We start from the raw sequence: 18,977 nt of genomic DNA on the forward strand, positions 1-18,977 counted from the left end.
GTTATCTTTTATAATTAGAAATATGAAATAAATAGAGCCAAGGGATACTTTCAAATGGGAAAGACCTAAACACTGAGTGTGTGAGAGTGTATGTGTGAGTGGGGGTATTTTTAACGCAAGTAACATATTTAAATAGGATGTGTGTAATAAAGGCCATTTATGACAAACTTGCAGCTAACATCATAATAGTTAAATGCTGTAAGCTTTTCCTCCAAGATTCAGAACAAGGCAAGGATGCCCACTCTCACCACTTCTATTTAACATAGTATTGCAAGTCCTAGCCACAGCAAGCAGACAAGAAAAAAAATAAAAGGCATTCAGATTGGAAGAGAAGAAGTAAAACTTTAACTTCTGACAGATGACATGAAACTACATACATAAAGTCCTAAAGACTTCACAAAAATGCTGTTATAACTAATAAATTAACTCAGTAAAATTGTAAGATACAAAAAGACATGTACTCCAATGTTTATTGCAGCACTATTTGCAATAGCCAAGACATGGAAACAACCTAAATGTCCATCGACAGAGGAGTGGATCAAGAAGATGTGGTATCTGTACACAATGGAATATTACTCAGCCATCAAAAGGAACAAAATACTGGCATTTTTAGCAACATCAATAGACCTAGAAATTATCATGCCAAGTGAAGTCAGTCAGACAATGAGACACCAACATCAAATGTTTTCACTGACAAGTGGAATCTGAAAAAAAGACACAATAAATTTCTTTGCAGAACAGATACTGACTCACAGGCTTTCAAAAGGAAACAGTTTGGGGGGTGGGGGGATGTGCTGGGGTTCTGGGATGGAAATCCTATAAAATTGGATTGTGATGATCATTGTACAAGTATAAATGTAATAAATTTATTGAGAAAAAAACAAAATTAATATATGGAAATCTGTTGCATTTCTCTACATAATAATTTCTATTCATAATAACGAAGAAAGAGAAAACAAGAAAAAATTCCCATTTACAAGCAAATAAAAAGAATAAATATCTAAGCATAAACTTAACAAAGGAGATGAAAGATCTATACTTTGAAAACTATAAGGCATTAATTAAAGAAATGGAATATGATACAAACGAATGGAAAGATGTTCTGTGTTCATGGATTGGAATAATTAATACTGTTAAAATATCCATACTACCCAAAGTAATCTATAGATTCAATGCAATCTCCATCAAAACACTCACAGAATATTTCACAGAAATAGAACAAATAATCTTAATTTTTATATGGAAGCACAGAAGACTCTGAGCAGACAAAGTGACCTCAAGAAAGAAGAACAAAGCTGGAGATATCACACTCTCTGACTTCAAACTACACTAAAAAGCTATAGTAATCAAAGCATTATGGTACTTGCATAAAAACAGACACATAGATCAATGGAACAGAATAGAGGGCCCATAAATAAATTTGCATTCACATGGCCAATAACCTACAACAAAGGAGGCTAGAATATGTAATGGGGGAAAAACTCTTCAATAAGCAGTCTTGGAAAACCTGAACAGCTATGTGTAAAAGAATGAAACAAAACCCTTTTCTCATGCCGCATACAAAAATAAACTCAAAATGGATTAAAGACTTAAATGGAATACCTGAAACCATAAAACTCCTAGAAGAAAACATAGGCAGAAACCTTTCTACCAACTAATCTCTGCAATATTTTTGGCATCTGTCTCTTCAGGCAAGGGCAGCAAAAGCAAAAATAAATAAATGGGACCAAATCAAATTAAAAAACCTTTTCACAGTGAATAAAAGCATCAAAATGGAAAGAATGCCTACTGAAATGGGAGAGGATATTAGCAAATGACATGTCAGAAAAGGGGTTAATATCTAAAAATATATAAAAAACTCATAAAACTCAATATAAAAAAAAATCTGATCCAAAAAAAGGGCAGAAGATGTGAATAAGCATTTTTCCAAATAAAACAAACAGACAGCCAACAGGCACATGAAAAAATGTTCACATCACTAATAATCAGGAAAATGCAATTCAGAACCTTGAGACATTACCTCATACTATCATCAAAAAGACGAGAAATAACAAGTGTTGGTGAGGATATGGACAAAAGGCAACCCCTAGTGATTTGCTGGTGGGAATTTAAATTGGTGCAGCCACTCTGGAAAAAAGTACACAAGTTCCTCAAGGAATTAAAACTAAAACTGCCATATGATCCAGCAATTCTACTTCTGTGTATTTACCTGAAGAAAATAAAAATACTACCTCAAAAGATGTATGCACCTCAAAGTTCATAGGAGCATTATTTATAATAGTCAAGATATGGAAAGAAAGAAGCAACCTAAATTTCCATCAACAGATCAATGGATAAAAAAGAGGTTATAGGAGAGTTCCTGTCATGGCACAGCAGAAACGAATCCGACTAGGAACCATGAGGTTGCAGGTTTGATCCCTGGCCTTGCTTAGTGGGTTAAGGATCCAGTGTTGCCATGAGCTGTGTTGTAGGTCGCAGATGCGGTTCAGATTCTGCATTGCTGTGGCTGTGGTATAGGCCAGCGGCTGTTGCTCTGACTGTACTCCTAGCCTGAGAACCTCCATATGCCACAAGTGTGGCCCTAAAAAGCAAAAAAAAAAAAAAAAAAAAGGTTATACGCACACACACACTGTGAAATATCACTCTGCCATTAAAATCCAATAAAATCTTGCGATTCTTGACAACATGGACGAACCTGGAGGGTATCAGGCTGAGTTAAAAAAAAAAAATCAGAGACAAATACTGTATGTTTTCATTTAAATGCAGAATCTAAAAAACAAAACAAATGAACAAATATAAAAAGCAGAAACAGACTCAGATACAGAGAACAAACTAGTGGTTGCCACAGGGAAGATGGGTAAGGAAAGAGGGGAAATTAAAGTTGAAGAAATTAAAAGAAACAACCAGTTACAAAATAAATGTCACAGGGATGTAGCATACAATACAGGGAATATAGTCATATTTAATAGCTCTGTAGAGTGTGTAATCTATAAAAATACTGAAACACTATGTTGCATACCTGAAACTAATATAACAATGTAAGTCGACTATACCTCTAATAGATAGGTGGATAGATAGATAGATAGATAGATAGATAGATAGACAGACAGACAGACAGACAGACAGACAGCATATGAGATGAGTCTAACTGCTCCCCGATCCGTTTGTCCTTTTCTTTCCAGGCATACACAGAGAATTTATTCTCCATCTTCCCTAACACTTAAGAGGGGCCATATCACTGGTTCTGCGTAATGCAATGTGTTGCAGAGAAGATGTGCATTACTTACAGACCTAATCCTTAAAAACTCCCACATCTTTGTAGTCAGAAGGGATGAATATTGAAGCGGCAGAGCCACATGATGAAAAGAGTCTAAATTCCCATGTCACTGCTTTATAAAAAGCCACCTAGAAGGGCAGTCTGATGCATATCAAAAATGCATATGTTTGTGTTATGTCATTGAGATTTTTGAATTGTATGGTATAGCCACTAACATTAATTATTCATTCAAGAATAATATACAAGCAGTAAGATAAAATATAGTGTATAAGTAAAATATAAGATAAAATGTAAGCAAAGCGATGCTGCTGTGATGGCCAAAATAGCTAGGCCTTTTGACATCAAATTCACTCAATAAGAAAAGAAATGTTAAAAAGTTAAACTGGTGACTAGACCTAGGCTGTGTTAAGCAGCTTCTAAAAAGTCTCCCAATGAAACCTGCCTCTGGTATCCATGCCATTGTGATATTCCCCTTTCTAGTTCTGTCTGGACCTAATGACTCACTTTTGGCAAACGGAATATGGCATGACTGATGGGGTAGATTCCCAGATAAGTTAGAATAGACTGTGGCTTCATCTTGCTGGAACTCTCCACGCTCTGGCTCTCTCCTTGCTCCCTCTGATGAGGCCAGCCACCATGTTGTTTCACCATGGCCCCATGGTGAAATCTATGTAACAAGGAACACAGGACCACTTTCAGCCAACAACCAAAAAGGAACAGACATCCTCAACCCACCAGTCCTAGAGGAGCCAACTCTTGCCAGCAATGGCATGAGAGAGCTGGAAACTAGATCAACCTCCCCTAGAGCCTTCCCATGACTGCAGCCTGCTGACACCATGGCTGCAGCCTTGTAGGAAACTCTGAGCCAGGAGACCCAGCTCAGCTGCACCTGGATTCCTGACGGCAGAAACTGTGAAATAATACATGTTTTCTCTTTGGGGGTAAATTGTTGAGCAGCAATAAATAATAGATTGATATTAGGAAAATAATAGCAGTGCTATCTATACAGTTAAAAGCATGAACCATAGATTTCCTAGGTTTGAATTCTGGCCCAACTACCTTGAAGAAGTCACTTCCTCTCTCCACACCTTAGTTTCTTCAATGGCAAAATGGGGATGATAACAATAATGCTTAATTCATGAGGCTTTAGAAGAATGAACTAAATTAATATTTGTATAGGACCTAGAAAAAGTCCTGGCACATAGTAAGTGCTATTTAGTGTTGTTTGTTTTTAATTTTCGGCCACACATGCAGCATGTGGAAATCCACCAAGGACCAAACCTGTGTCACAGCAGCAACCTGAGCTGCAGCAGTGACTTTGCTGAATCCTTAACCCACTGAGCCACAGGGAACTCCAATACACTGGGGTTTATTTAAGAAAAAAAAAATATATATGTTCCTCTCATATCACTATCCCATAGGGTTGATTTCCAGTAACTCACCTCTTTTAATACTCAGAATAGCTACATGAAGTAGGTACTATTATTTGCCCTGTTTGCTAGGAGTTTCCACTGCTCAGAGGAACAGGTAATAATTTGTAGAGTGGAGATTCAAATCAAAGATATATTTGAGGCTGAAATCTCATGCCCTCATGAACTTATTCAGTACTATCTCCCTAAAATTTACCTTATGCTCCTGAGCACCCAAAATTCAGGGTCTCTGAAGAGACTTGCATTCACACAACAGCAAATAGTCATGCAGTTGTGATAAATAAGGGGTATCTCAGTGAAAACACTCCTGTCTATTTCAATCCACGTAAGTGAACTGACCATGAGAATGATAAACAACATGCTAGGACTTGATTTATAAAAAAGAAAATATACTGACATATACTAGATGCTCTATAAGTCTTATTTGAAAGAAAGCAAATGCAACTAAATTTTTTTTAATGCAGATATTTATCCTCTTTTAAATTCTAGCAAGAAACATCAGGTCTCAACTACTCTCAGTGCTCAAGTTCTTTGATGAGCCTCTCCCATTTTGGAGAAATTTATTACAAAAAAAGAAAAAAAAATTCAGCCAAGCTTAGAAACTGCAAAGATGGTTCTATTAAAAAAAAAAATGTGCATTAGTTCAACTATCAAATACAACAGCTAATCCTATTACAGTGTATATAAAGAGGTTTTCATTGACAGGAACAGTAGTGAAGGAAATTGAGTAATAACACATGTTCCTGCCCTGAAAGAGTGCGGTGGCCTAGGAACTGCATATGTTGACTTCAGCCTACACTTCTAATACAACACCCGGATGTCAAAACTGATATAAAGGTTCACAGACCTATGACAATTTACATCTGCATCAAGGAAATATTTTCAATTATGTTCCATTACTCAAGAGCATTTCAGCTTAACAATATTTATCGTGATGGGCTGTTTAAGAATAGCAGACTCATCTTAAGATCACTTTGTTAAATCTAAACCCCCTTGATTGGGAAAGGATTGTCTGTAATGAGCAGATCTTCATTACTCCTGTTGGCTCCCAATTTATCCTGGCAAACTGAAGACCTTTGTAAACTTGACCCTGATGGCTCAACCCAGAAGACGACAGAATTTGTGCTCAACTCAGAGCAAAACACATCAAAAAGCAACAGAAATCCTCCATGTCAAAGGAGTTTGCAATGTAATAAGTGGATCTTTTCAAGCTGATACCAAGAGTCCCAAAATAAGCTCAACCCCAAGTCCCAACTGTTTTAAGTTCAGGATAGCCCCAACTTAATCTATCCATTAATTTATTCATTCAGTTAGTCAGTGTATAATTAGCATACCTCCTATGTGCCTGACACTGTTCTAGCACTAAAACAAAGACCATCTCCATCCTCTCTGAGTTGTGTTTTAGAAGATACTAAAAATAAGCTATATAAGTAAGCCATGCATTGTCCAATGATTATCAGCCAGGAAGAGAAAACAAAAAGCAGGAATAAAGAACACAAAGAGTTGATAAAGGGAGATTAAATATTAGAATTTAGAGGGTGACCCATGAAGTACTGGCCATAATGGGCATGTCTGAGTAAAGACTTCAGGAAGAAACAAAGTGAGCTGTGTGGATAAATAATGGGAAAAAAAATTTCAGGTTGAGGAAGCAGCAAGTGCAAGGAGCCTGCATACAGCAAAGCACATCTGGAAGATGTGAAGGGCAGCAAAGAAGGGCAGAGTAGCTGATGGAGTGAACCAGGGGACAGCTGCGAGAGGTGTGGTCAGAGCAGGTTATACAGAGAGAACCGAGAGTCAGTGAAGGTTTGGAGATTTATCTGATTTCCATTTTATTTTTTTTTCTTTTTTTTTTTTTTATTATTTTCCCACTGTACAGCAAGGGGGTCAGGTCATCCTTAGATGTATACATTGCAGTTACAGTTTTTTCCCCCACCCTTTCTTCTGTTGCAACATGAGTATCTAGACATAGTTCTCAATGCTATTCAGCAGGATCTCCTTATAAATCTATTCTAGGTTGTGTCTGATAAGCCCAAGCTCCCGATCCCTCCCACTCCCTCCCCCTCCCATCAGGCAACCACAAGTCTCTTCTCCAAGTCCATGATTTTCTTTTCTGAGGAGATGTTCATTTGTGCTGGATATTAGATTCCAGTTATAAGTGATATCCTATGGTATTTGTCTTTGTCTTTCTGGCTCATTTCACTCAGTATGAGATTCTCTAGTTCCATCCATGTTGCTGCAAATTTTAACACAGTCTCTCCAGCCACTGTGTTGAGAGGAGAAGAAGGGGTCAAGAACCAAAAGAGGGACACCAATTAGAAGGCTACTGCATAATCCAGGAGAGAGCTGATGGGAGTTGGCTGGGACAGGAGTGTGCATGTTGAGAGGTAGTAAAATCCTGAATTTATTTGGAAAGTAAGCTAATGGGATTTGCTGGCTGGTCGGATAGAGGCTGTGAGAAGCAGAGATATCAGGCCTGTGTATTGACAGTGTCAGAGAAGGAAAGACCTCAAGAGTAGCAGGTTCCTGAGGAGGGGATAAGAGGTCAGTTTTTGGCTACATTATTATTATTATTATTATTTGTCTTTTTGCCTTTTCTAGGGCGGCTCCCACGGCATATGGAGGTTCCCAGGCTAGGGGTCGAATCGGAGCTGTAGCCACTGGCCTACACTACAGCCACAGCAACACAGGATCCGAGCCACATCTGCAACCTACACCACAGCTCACAGCAACTCAGGATCCTTAACCCACTGAGCAAGGCCAGGGATCGAACCCACAACCTAGTTGGTTCCTAGTTGGATTTGTTAACCACTGAGCCATGACAGAAACTCCCTTGGCTATATTATTTTGAGATGTCTAATAGGCATATGTAGTAGAAATGAGATTGCTCATAAACATTTCTGGTTTTCCTCCCTTTGAGGGCTGTACTCCCCTGCTCCCTTTGACTTGATTTAGCCAAATGAAAAGGACATGGAAGTTACCCCTGTCACTCCTGGTCAGAAGTTTTAAGAGCCATAATGAGATTAGTTATATCCCCTGTTCCTGCCAAGGTGATTAAAAAGACCTGGGCAAATAGCCAATCTATTTTTCACGTGAAGTATGAACAAGAATAAACACGTGTGTTAAGTCTCTGAGATTTAGAGGGGCTTGTTACTGCATCACACTCAGGTTGTCCAGGCTGATACAGTGTTCGTGTGGAAAAGTTAAGAAGGCAACTGGATACACAATTCTAAAGTAATGGAGGGATATAATTTGGGGAGTTGTTAATACATAAATGTTAGTAAACCACAAGCCTGGTTGAGATAAAGAACCCAGTGACCATGCAAAAGAGTCTTGGAAAATTCCAAGATCTTGAGGTCTGGGAGATAAGAGAAAAAAGAGAAAAGGACATTGGATGAAGCGTCCCAGAAGCCAAATGAAGGTAGTGTCTCCAGAAGGAGAGAATGTCCATTGAATTAAATTCTGCTGATAGGTCTCAGGGTTGAAAATTGACCATTAGATTTAACTGCATGAATATTTATAATTGGATAAAGCATTTTTGTTAGAGAAGTCCTGAAATGGCTCCTATACTATTGTTCCTGGGAATAAAGCAAAAGGGGTCAACAGCTGAGGTTAACCTATATGGTAGGTAACACAATATGATACTGTTAAATTTGATATCTTTATGCAAGGGAGCTACTTTTTTGTTTGTTTTTAACAGCACTTAGCAGGCCTTATGTTCTTTGTTCTTATCCAATTTTGCAACCTAGTTCTCCAGCTTCACAAGTCACCCTGAAATGAGCGAATACTCCTATCTTCCCCATACCTTTGTTTCATTATTCTCATCTCCCTTTACCTTTATGCACTCTATCAGCCCCACTCTGACATTTTGAGAAAGTATAGAAAAAGACTCTTTTTAAGCATGAATTATTCTCTCAGTACTTGATCTCCATTTCTTTTGAACGTCTCTTTTTAATGCTTATTAGATTGTTGCTTATTAAATTATTCATTTGCAATAAACATCAAAATTCCACTATGCCCTTAAGTCTTCTCAGACTGTAGGAAGCAGATATAAAGTTAAAGTAATAGTATATTTCTGCCTTTTAGCTTGAATATTCTATTGTTGCCTAGCAGTTGGCAGTATTTCAAACACCACCAGGCATAATGTGCTGGCAAAGAGAAAAAGAAAGGTACCTTTCCCTCTTTTCCCCTGAAAGTATTCCATGACCCCTAATTCAAAGCCATAGAAATATTGGTCCACGTTCAACTAGTTACTGCAGGAAACAAAGTATCATGCCGAACATCTATTCTTCTATTTTCCACATTACATTTAAGTACTCTGATATGTCTCTGGTGAACAATTTGTTCTTTCACCACATAAATATTTTTCCTCCCTTTGAGTACATAGTATATATCCTATTAAAGAATAGTTGAGCAATTCAATGTTAAGGCATTCATTGTCCCAGATATACACATAGTAAATATCTTTTGGCTTATAGAAGGCTTGCTAAATTGACATTTATAGGACTAGCTAAACTTAATTCCTCCTATTTTTCTGTTTATTAAGTCTTTAGCTTACTTTGGAGATATTCTTGCAGACTTCCATGTCGCATCAACTCTGTAATAATATAAATTGGATCTTCTAAAGTGCAAACAGCGTAGAGCTGGATAAGCTTGGGATGCCTTAGATTCTTCATTATCTGTGCCTCCCTCAGGAAGTCATTTGGATCCATTGAACCTAAAAACAAGAAGAGAAGGAAATCACTTTATGTTATTGAGGCATTCCTATCCTCAACAGCAGCCTGGTGGGAATCACCAAGATTGCTTCCTGCCTCTCAGTAAAGTAATAGCATCAGTGTCACAAATCTTTATCCAAGAAGAGAATCAGTTCAACAGGGCAACCTAATAACTGATGTGTTGGGACATCAGGGCTGTGCAGTTATGTATTATGACCTGTAGGTGAAAAAAGGTTGATTCAGGTCCATATGAAAAATGAAGGAAAAAGGAGAGATTAACAGCCTAACTGATAAAACAAGGCAGGCATCTTAGAAACACAAAGAGAAGACATCCTATTAACAGGAACACTGGAAGATGCTGAATATTTAATTACTGTAGCCTGAGCTTTTCTGTCCAGGATCCAGGGAAGACTAATAGTTATCCTTGGTACCCACTGTGGGAAGAGCTGGAAAACAATCCTAAAAAGCAATGACATGCTACCATATTTATGTCTTTAATTCCATAGGGACATACAGTGTAGGCCAAGTAGAAAATATTCAAGGGTCACCCCCAAAACTTGGTGTTTTTTTTAACCACTTAAAGCTGATATTCAACATTTTCTCCTGCATTAATATCTCCACAGTCAGAATTTTAATAGCTTGACCAAAAGAGTTTCCATTTCATTAGTCATTTTAAAATCCTTTATTTCTTTTAGGATATGATGTCTCAGAGCCTTGCTGTAACTGAAGAAATACTGTCATTTCCCATCTCAATATTCACTATGGATAGTGCAAATATCATTTCCACTGATGCTCAAAGAGTCTGTTGTATTCCTCATCCTCTCCTTTTGAAGACTCTACAGCTAATATTTGAACTCCAGGCAGGATAAGCTTTGACGTTCTAAGCTAACACTCTGCCTTGTTTATTAATACACAGTTAGGAAGAGTTACATGTGACCTACAGATCATTTCAGGTAAAGCATTTAGGCAATCCATCCTTTGGTATGTCTTTTGAGAGTTCACTACCCAGGCTCAATCAAATCCTAGCTCACTGTGTGATCTTGAACAAGTTACCAAGCATCTCTGAACTCCAGTTTATTCATCTCTGAAATGTGTCTATTAATCCTACTGACATCAAAAATCATTACCAGGATAAGAGCATTGTCTCGTACATATGTATTCAATGAGCATTGTTCATATTTGAATTATTATCAATGTGTGTACTCTTAAGAAAACCAAACAGATCAACTGTAAGTATTTCTTCACAGGCTGAGGGGAAGAGGCAAGGACTTCAAGAGGGAGAATGGGGGGAAATGGTCTGTGCTTTTCTCCATCCCTTTTTGCTGAGCGCTCTCCAGCTCAATGAACGATTGAACCATAGCAACAAAATGGAGCTAAGAATAAAAGAGGCACCACTACCATGATTAAAAAAAAAAAAAATTGTGGTTGTTACAACTGGTTCGGCCTGTGGTCAATTATGGACATAGTGGGATCCTCCCCCACACCAAAATTATCTGATTCATGGAGTTTCCAGTGAAAGCAGCAACTGCAATCTCCATTCAGACAATTTATCTACAGTATGTTTCTACGTCGATGCTTTGGGTATCCATTAGATTCATGGAATGTAGGACACTCAAATCATTGCCAGAAGCTCCTGCTGTGACTCAGCAGGTTAAGAACCCAACATAGTCTCCATGAGGATGTGGGTTCAAGCCTTGGCCTCACTCAGTGGGTTAAAATTCAGGCACTTCCGCAAGCTGCAGCAGAGGTCACAGATGTGGCTCAGATCTGATGTTGCTTTCGTTGTGGTGTAGGCCTTGGTTGCAGCTCCAATTCTACCCCTAACTTGAGAGCTTCCATAGGCAGCTGTGCATCCTTAAAAAGAAAAAAAAAATCATTGCCAAATTGGATCATCCACTAGAGTTGAAACCACAGTATACCTGGAGCCTCTGCAAGAGAAGCCTGCTCAGAGCCTTCCATGGCAACACCAGTGATCACTGACAAGATGCACAGCAAAAGAAACCCAATCTCCACTCAGCCAGTAATGCAACATTAAATATTAATTTTTGCCTGTCAAAGCTACTGTGGGAGTTGATTTCAAGCTCGTCTTTATTGCGTGGTAGCCTGCTAAGCAATAAATAGCTGAGAAGATTGATTAATGGCCCCAGTGAAGTGAAGACATTTAAGCAATCACCAAAGCTGTTTGCTGCTATTACACTGTAAATCAATAATAATTATTCCTGTTGCAGAGAAAACTATTGTGGTGCTTTTTTTTTAATATGAGAAATTTGATTTTTGGTTCTCTTTTGACCTCCAAGAGGCCCTCCTTAGAGAACAATGTTAGGATGGATAGCTAGCAGTTCCTTTTTTGAAAAAAAAAAAAGATGAGATTGGACAATAAAATTTAGTCTCAGTTGTCAACAAGATTAGGATTTGAAATCATATATATGCAGTAACAGTGAAAATCTCAGGTGCTGGACTAGATCATCATCATCTGGAGGATTTGTGTGGCATCTGGACACTTAAAAGGGCTTCTCGTTGTTTCACGTGGAGATTGGACTCCCGCAGGAGCAAAGCTTCACTTCAGTGCTCACCTGTCTGCAGCCCCATTGAAACTAACATTTATTAAGAACCCAGTGCCTATGTTTTACATACATTGACTCGATCTGTCCTCATAAAATACCATGAAGTCGCAACTAGTATAATTCTTACTTCCAGATGAGGAGATTCAAAAAGTTTAATAACTTGTCCAAAGTCACAGAGGGCATAACCAAATTTGGACCAGGGTTTATCTTATACCAAACTTTATGCACTTAACACCAGAAGGTCCCCAACTTCTCGGCTCAGGGCACCCCACTGTCCCAGGAACTTTTTTCACAATGCCCCGGGCTGAAATGAATACGTAACCGTTCCATTGATTACCTGGTTAAATCCAAGCAAATGAAGTCGTTGTGTCCTAATGAAGAACATCCATTTTGGAAAGTAATACAAGTAAAATGAAAGAAAAGATATTTTGTAATTCATTCTTAACTGCAATTACTTACTACTGCGATAAATGTAATTACTGGGCACCGCACAATATTTCAAGTCTTGGAAGCAGGACACTGCCACCCACATCACCTGTTCCACACTGATTTTGGTGTGGACCCTGTGTTGATCAAAACAACCAACAGAAACCCAGCTTCACAAAGACATGATGTCAGCAAAAGGAATGTAACGTGGTCAAATGATAAAACTGAAAATCATCTTACTGTATGGCAGTCTGTACAGTATTCAAGATATTTACCTCAAAACTTTTAAATATAAGCCTCACCTCTATGAATTTATTGTGATGCCCCAATGTGCCTTGGTCCATGGTTTGGGAACCATGGTACTACCTGAGACTGCTAACAAGTAGCACTAGATGCTCAAGTTCTGCCACCACGAGGCTTTCTAAACCTCTATGAATACAGGACTAGGTAAACAATGGAGGTCCTCCAGAGAACAATATTCTAGCCTCTGGCTACTATGTATTAGAAATAGATATGAGGCTACTGCAGTAATGCACTTTTTTATAAAGTCACCTCCTTGGGGCGTGATGCAATGTGAGTTCGAAGTCTAACTTTGCCATTTACTGACTTTATAACAGTAATATAATAATAATAACAATATTTATTTTCATTTTTATTAGTTACTTACTATGAATCAGACATTATGCCAAGCATTTTCACTAATAAAATAATTTAATCTTCATAATAACCCTTCTCGACTTTGCAAGGGGTAAAACTGAAGTTTGGAGTTGTTTAAAACTTTGTTCAAGATCATATGACTAGTAAATCTTAAGAAAGCTACTTAATCTTTCTAAATTCTCTTACCCTACCTTTAAAATGGAAGGCATAAGGCCTGGCTGAATAAATAAAGATTTTAGCATAGTTTTCATTTCCACTACAGGGAAAATTAAATGGAAGAAAAAAATAGCCCCACCATTTTCAAAGATGAAGTCTTCTCCAGAGACCATTTTACCTTTAAACCACACACAATTAGTGTTTAATAAAATAGTCATTCCCTGAACAGCTCCAAGGTTCCGCAGATTTTTTAAAGTATTTTCAGTAAAGTTAGTAATTTTTACCTAAGGCTGGAGATGAAAGGAAAGAGGTACACTGGAGGGATGAATCCTAACTCTAGAGAAGCAACATCTAGTTCCTACTGTGGCTCAGCAGGTTAAGGACCTGACTAGTATCCATGAGGATGCAGGTTCAATTCCTGGCCCCACTCAGTGGGTTAAGGATCCAGCATTGCCGTGAGCTGTGGCGTAATCACAGACACAGTGCTGATCCTGCGTTGCTGTGGCTGTGGTGTAGACCAACAACTGTAGCTCTGATTCAATCCCTAGCCTGGGAACTTCCATATGCCAAGGTGCAGCCCTAAAAAAAGCAAAGAAAAAAAAATAAAAATCAACCTATGCCATTTAACCATTGCCATTCTCATTTTCGTACCTGGTTTTAATGTTTTTACGGCTACTGGAGTGGTATTGTTCCATAGGCCTTCCCACACTTCTCCGAACTGACCAGATCCTAATCGCTTCAGAAGTTGTATGGAGTTGCGGTCGATCTCCCACTGATCCGCAGTTTTATATGACAGATCAATGGTAGCCGGGACTTGTATCTGTTTCACAGAATAATTAAAATGCCGGTAAGAAAAAAGTGATATAACGATTTGGGGAGGGGGATGGTTGAAAATCTAAATACTTTTTAAAAGAGACCATTTTTAAAACAAAATGTTGGGAGTTCTGTCGTGGCTCAGCAGAAACGAATCTGACTAGCATCCATGAGGACGCTGGTTCAATCCCTGGCCTTGCTCAGTGGGTTAAGGATCTGGCATTGCTGTGAGCTGTGGTGTAGGCCACAGATGCAACTCAGATCCCATGTTGCTGTGGCTGTGGCATAGGCTGGCGGCTCCAGCTCCAATTCAACCCCTAGTTTGGTAACCTCCATATGCCGTGGGTGGTGCAGCCCCCAAAAAAAAAAGAAAAAGACAAAAAAAGAATGTTGTAAATATTATTCCAATTACTTCAAGATGGAAGGCAATTGTGGTAGTATCTGTATTGTTACCTCTTCAGTTGATGTCCACCCAAATATTGCTAAGTCAGCCACCTTACTGTCCCTCTGTCTCACACTCAAATACCTCCCTCCCACCCAACCAGTGGATGTTCTCTCTTTCTCTTTGCCTTCCTAAATCAAGTTTCAAGGCCAAGTGGAAGGTCCATCCCATCCACAATTATTTCCCCAACTTTTTGGCCTTCAGCATTTACCGTATGTATCACAAAATTTCTCATAAATTCAAATTTTCATTTACTTATTTGTCCATTCATTTACTCATTTAATATATAAATATTTTTCAAGCATCAACTAGGTTCTATTCTGTAAACAAAGCAGGCAAAGCCTCTGCTTTCCTAGAGTTCATAGTCTAGTTTGCCATCTGCCATGAAAAATGTAGCTTATTGTCCCAAGTTGCCATCAGCATCTTGAGTGCACAGAAGGTCACCTATGCTTTATAAACTCTTTTCCCCATAACATTCCACAATATTTGTTAAACTAAGAATTTTTTAAAACATGTGAGCTTTTTCTTAGCTTAAGCTTAGATCCTCTTGTGAAGTCATTCCTGTACCAGCTAAGATGGACATCCTTAATACAAAAATTGTGTATTCAACTTGGCAGGATATAACTCAAATTCCCTACATTTTGGACAAAATTCTTCAGCTTCTACTTGTCCATATAATTCTAATCAGGCATCACCAGGAAGCTTTCACCAATCATCCATGTATAAACCACAAGGTTGGCTATACCACCAAGGTACAGGAGACCTAAACTCTGATGAAGAGCTGAAGGCTTGCCCCTCTAAAGTATGTGACCAATACCTAACCTTAAACATATTTAGGTAAAATATGTAAACAACCGAATTTAATGTCAGATATAGATAAATTCTATAAACATTATCACTTCCATCAAACAGGCCAGGCCAAACAAAGTATTAGAACATTGAATATCTATATGCAGACAATTCAACCAGATAAGGAGGTTGGTCATTTCATGTTCATATTCTTGAACATAGATCATATTCTGGCACTTCTCTGCCTCCACCAGCCATATCATGAAACACTCCAATAGCAGGATATCAGATTAGTTTCTTAGGGCAAAGAATAAACATTTTCTGCTTTCAGTGATTGCTTGAGATAGGGACTTGGCAAACTTCTGAAAAGAATGAATTAGTAGGAATTCTTACTGTGGTGCAGTGGGTTAAGAATCCAACGGTAGTGGCTCGTGTTGCTGCAGAGGCAAGGGTTCCATCCCTGGCCTGGGAACTTCCATGTGCCATCTGCCATTAAAAAAAAAAAAAAAAAAAAAAAAGAGAGAGAGAGAGAGAAAAAAAAATCTTAAAAAAAAGATGAGATAGTAAATATTTTAGGTTTTGTGGGCCATACAGCCTCTGTTTCTGCTATTAAAGCAAAAAAGGCAAAGACAATTTGTAAATGAATAAGCATGTCTCCATTTCAACAAAACTTATTTAAAAAAATAAGCATGAGGCAGTATTGGCTCATGGGCTATAGTTTGCCTGTCCACACCTTAGGTATTCAATCACCTTTTTTTCTGAACTGACATGCCACATGACAAATAACTCTGATATCTGAGGGGAAAAAAAGTAAACTACAAAAATAAAGGAACACAGCTTGAAATTATTTCACCTTTAAGCATGGTTTTCCCAGCTTAACACACAGGCCATCACTTGTCCTGCTGTAGTGACTCACGAACTCATTCAATGTTGAAAAGGTTCTTCTTCGGGTGAGAAAAAAACCCCCTTCATCCAGTCTTCTGATTCTGTAGTGTTTCACAATCCCTTCGTGTAAAACTGGAACCCAAAATAAGTTCTGTTAATAAAGTTCTTGCCAAAGCAAGGCACATTACATTATTTTGTGATGACAGCTTCAGTACATGGGATAAAATTTTAACAAATTCTATTTATTTCTCGACCTTGTTTCAGAAAAGATTTCACTCACAAAAGACATGTAGCAGAATAAAAATGGAAAAGAACAGGGAAATCATAATTTAAAGGAAATATAAGACAAAAATAAAAGAGTGAGGTTGGTCCTAAAAAGAAAACAAACAAAAACCTATGCCTTGAGATTAAGTATATTTGTTTAAAACAAGCTATAAAATTGCCTCCATAACTCTAGCATGTAAAGAGGAAACAGTTTCAGAAATCATAGTGTTCATAAGATGTTTAGAAACATAGAAACATAGATGTTCAAAAGATGTTTAGAAACAGTTCTTTCTGGTATAGAGACTAAGGAGAATCTTCCTCCCATGAAATTCTATAACACAGACACTGAAATAAAATAAACAGTGTTCTCAGTACTATCCTAGAAATAATATAAGTACTTCTACAGGGTGGTTCATTATATTGTCTCTTGATGCAGGTTGACCACAGTGCAATAAAAGCAATTTTACAGAGCCCCAAACCATGCTGTCCAGGTATGCAACTTCCCAGCAGTATTACTTAATCCAAGTGCAAGTCCTGTAGCATCTAGAAGAATAAACAGACTGTATACCCTTTTCAAGTTATCTGATATGTGATGGATATTTTGTTGCTTTTACGTGACATTGTTGTCCCTTCTGGTGATGGCACCTCAATTTTCCTCAGATAATCACTGGTCCCCTAAGAGTAGGTGGTCAAGAGTAACCTGGTGCCAGCTCTGAGTTGAAGAAGGCACAATCAAAGCCAAGAAGGCTCAATTCTAAGACTTGCCTTAGAGAGCTCCAGAAAGACAGCAAGGGTCTGTTGTTGTTGTTGTCATTATTGTTTTGGTTTTTTTGTTTGGTTTTTGTTTAATTGGTGGGAGTTTGGAGCTACTAGCAAAATCCTTGACCCCAGGCAAAGATAGAACTTGCCAAAAGAGAGGCAGCTTGGTGAAAAGCAGAGACTTAACATGGAAAGTGAAGCTTAGCCCCTGGACCCAGCCAAGCCTGGCTTTTTAGCTATAAGAATGAATTAATTACTTTTATTTTTTTTTTTTAGGGCCACACCCGCAGTATATGGAAGTTCCCAGGCTAGGGGTCGAAATGGAGCTGAAGCTGCTGACCTATACCACAGCCACAGCAACATGGGATCTGAGCCGTATCTGCCACCTATACCACAGCTCATGGCAATGCAGAATCCCCAATCCACTGAGTGAGGCCAGGGATGGAACCTGGATCTTCATGGATACTAGTCAGATTCGTTTCTGCTACGCCACAACAGGAACTCCCTAATTACCTTTTTTGCTTAAACTAGTTCGAATAAGGTTTTTTGCACCTGTGTTCAAAATACTGACTAATGCACTGAATAACCCAGTCTTTTCTTTTTTTTTTTTTTTTTTGGCCACCCCAGGGCATATGGCGCTCCCAAGCCAGGGATTATATCTGAGCTGCAGCCACAAACTAAACTGCAGCTGTAGCAATGCCAGATCCTTAATCCACTGTACAGAGCCAGGGATCAAACCCGCATCCCAGCACTCCCAAGACACTGCCCATCCCATTGCACCACAGCAGGAGCTCCTCATAACCCATAATTTAGCTTAGTAAAGTCATTGAAAAGTACTGAGCAGCATGTACCCAAATACAGATATTCTGAATTCCTTGCTAAATGTAGAAATCTCCTAGGCTTCAGTAATCAAAGTGTAACTACGCTCTCATGAAAGGAAAGACAGTTGAGTAGAAAACATCTGAATCCAAGCGTGGATACTGACTGAGGGCATGCCAATGGCAAGCTAAAATGAAACAAAACAAACAAAAGACAGACAATATCAAATGTTAAGGAAAGAGAGTAACTGGAACTCTCACGCACAGTTGACAGAAGTACAATTTTTACAGTCACTTTGAAAACAGTTATGACCTACTAAAGTTGAACACAGTCATGCTATAATATAGTAATTCCACTCTAAAGTATATAATCAACAAAATGCATAATATATTCACCAAAACACATGTATAAGAATGCTTTCAGTGGCATTATTTGTAAAAGTCTAAACCTAAAAATGACCCGTGTCCAGCAATTGTAAAATTGACTAATAAATTACTGTATATTTGTCCAGTGAAATACTGTACAGATTTGTAAAAAACAAACTATAACTATGCATATAAAATGAGTGAACCTCAGAGCACAAAAATATAGTTCCGTTACTTCAAAACAAGCAAAACTATTGACATTAGGAGTCAGAATGGTATATTGGTAATATTCTATTTCTTGACTGGTATTCACTTTGTGAATGATCATCAAACTAAACTCTTATGAATTGTGTACTTTTATTATGTGTCATACATCACTTTAAAAGGATGTGAGGGAAGTTCCATAATGGCTCAGTGGAAACGAATCTGACTAGCATCCATGAGGATGCAGGTTCAATATCTGGCCTTGCTCAGTGGGTTAAGGATCTAGTGTTGCCATGAGCTGTGGTGTAGGTTGCAGACAAGGCTCGGATCCCATGTTGCTATGGCTGTGGTGTACGCCAGCGGCTACACCTCTAATTCAATCCCTAGCCTGGGTACCTCCATATGCTGTGGGTGC

At 38.4% G+C, this 18,977-nt stretch overlaps 1 protein-coding gene across 1 annotated transcript in view; it reads right to left on the reverse strand.

The window, feature by feature from the left end:
* FRK (fyn related Src family tyrosine kinase) overlaps positions 1-18,977 on the reverse strand; it is a 107,976-nt gene that overhangs the window by 6,263 nt on the left and 82,736 nt on the right. Inside the window, exons 3-5 of the mRNA XM_001925792.6 lie at positions 16,120-16,283; positions 13,874-14,042; positions 9,263-9,421 (exon numbers count right to left, since the gene is read on the reverse strand). Coding sequence (XP_001925827.2) covers positions 9,263-9,421; positions 13,874-14,042; positions 16,120-16,283 — 492 coding nt within the window. The remainder of the gene's footprint in view (positions 1-9,262; positions 9,422-13,873; positions 14,043-16,119; positions 16,284-18,977) is intronic.

Source organism: Sus scrofa, chromosome 1 (assembly GCF_054392235.1).
Source record: "Sus scrofa isolate SSC_HxYL_T2T_F1_AM1 chromosome 1, Sscrofa_HxYL_maternal_Yorkshire_Landrace_v2.0, whole genome shotgun sequence".
Lineage (NCBI taxonomy): Eukaryota > Metazoa > Chordata > Mammalia > Artiodactyla > Suidae > Sus > Sus scrofa.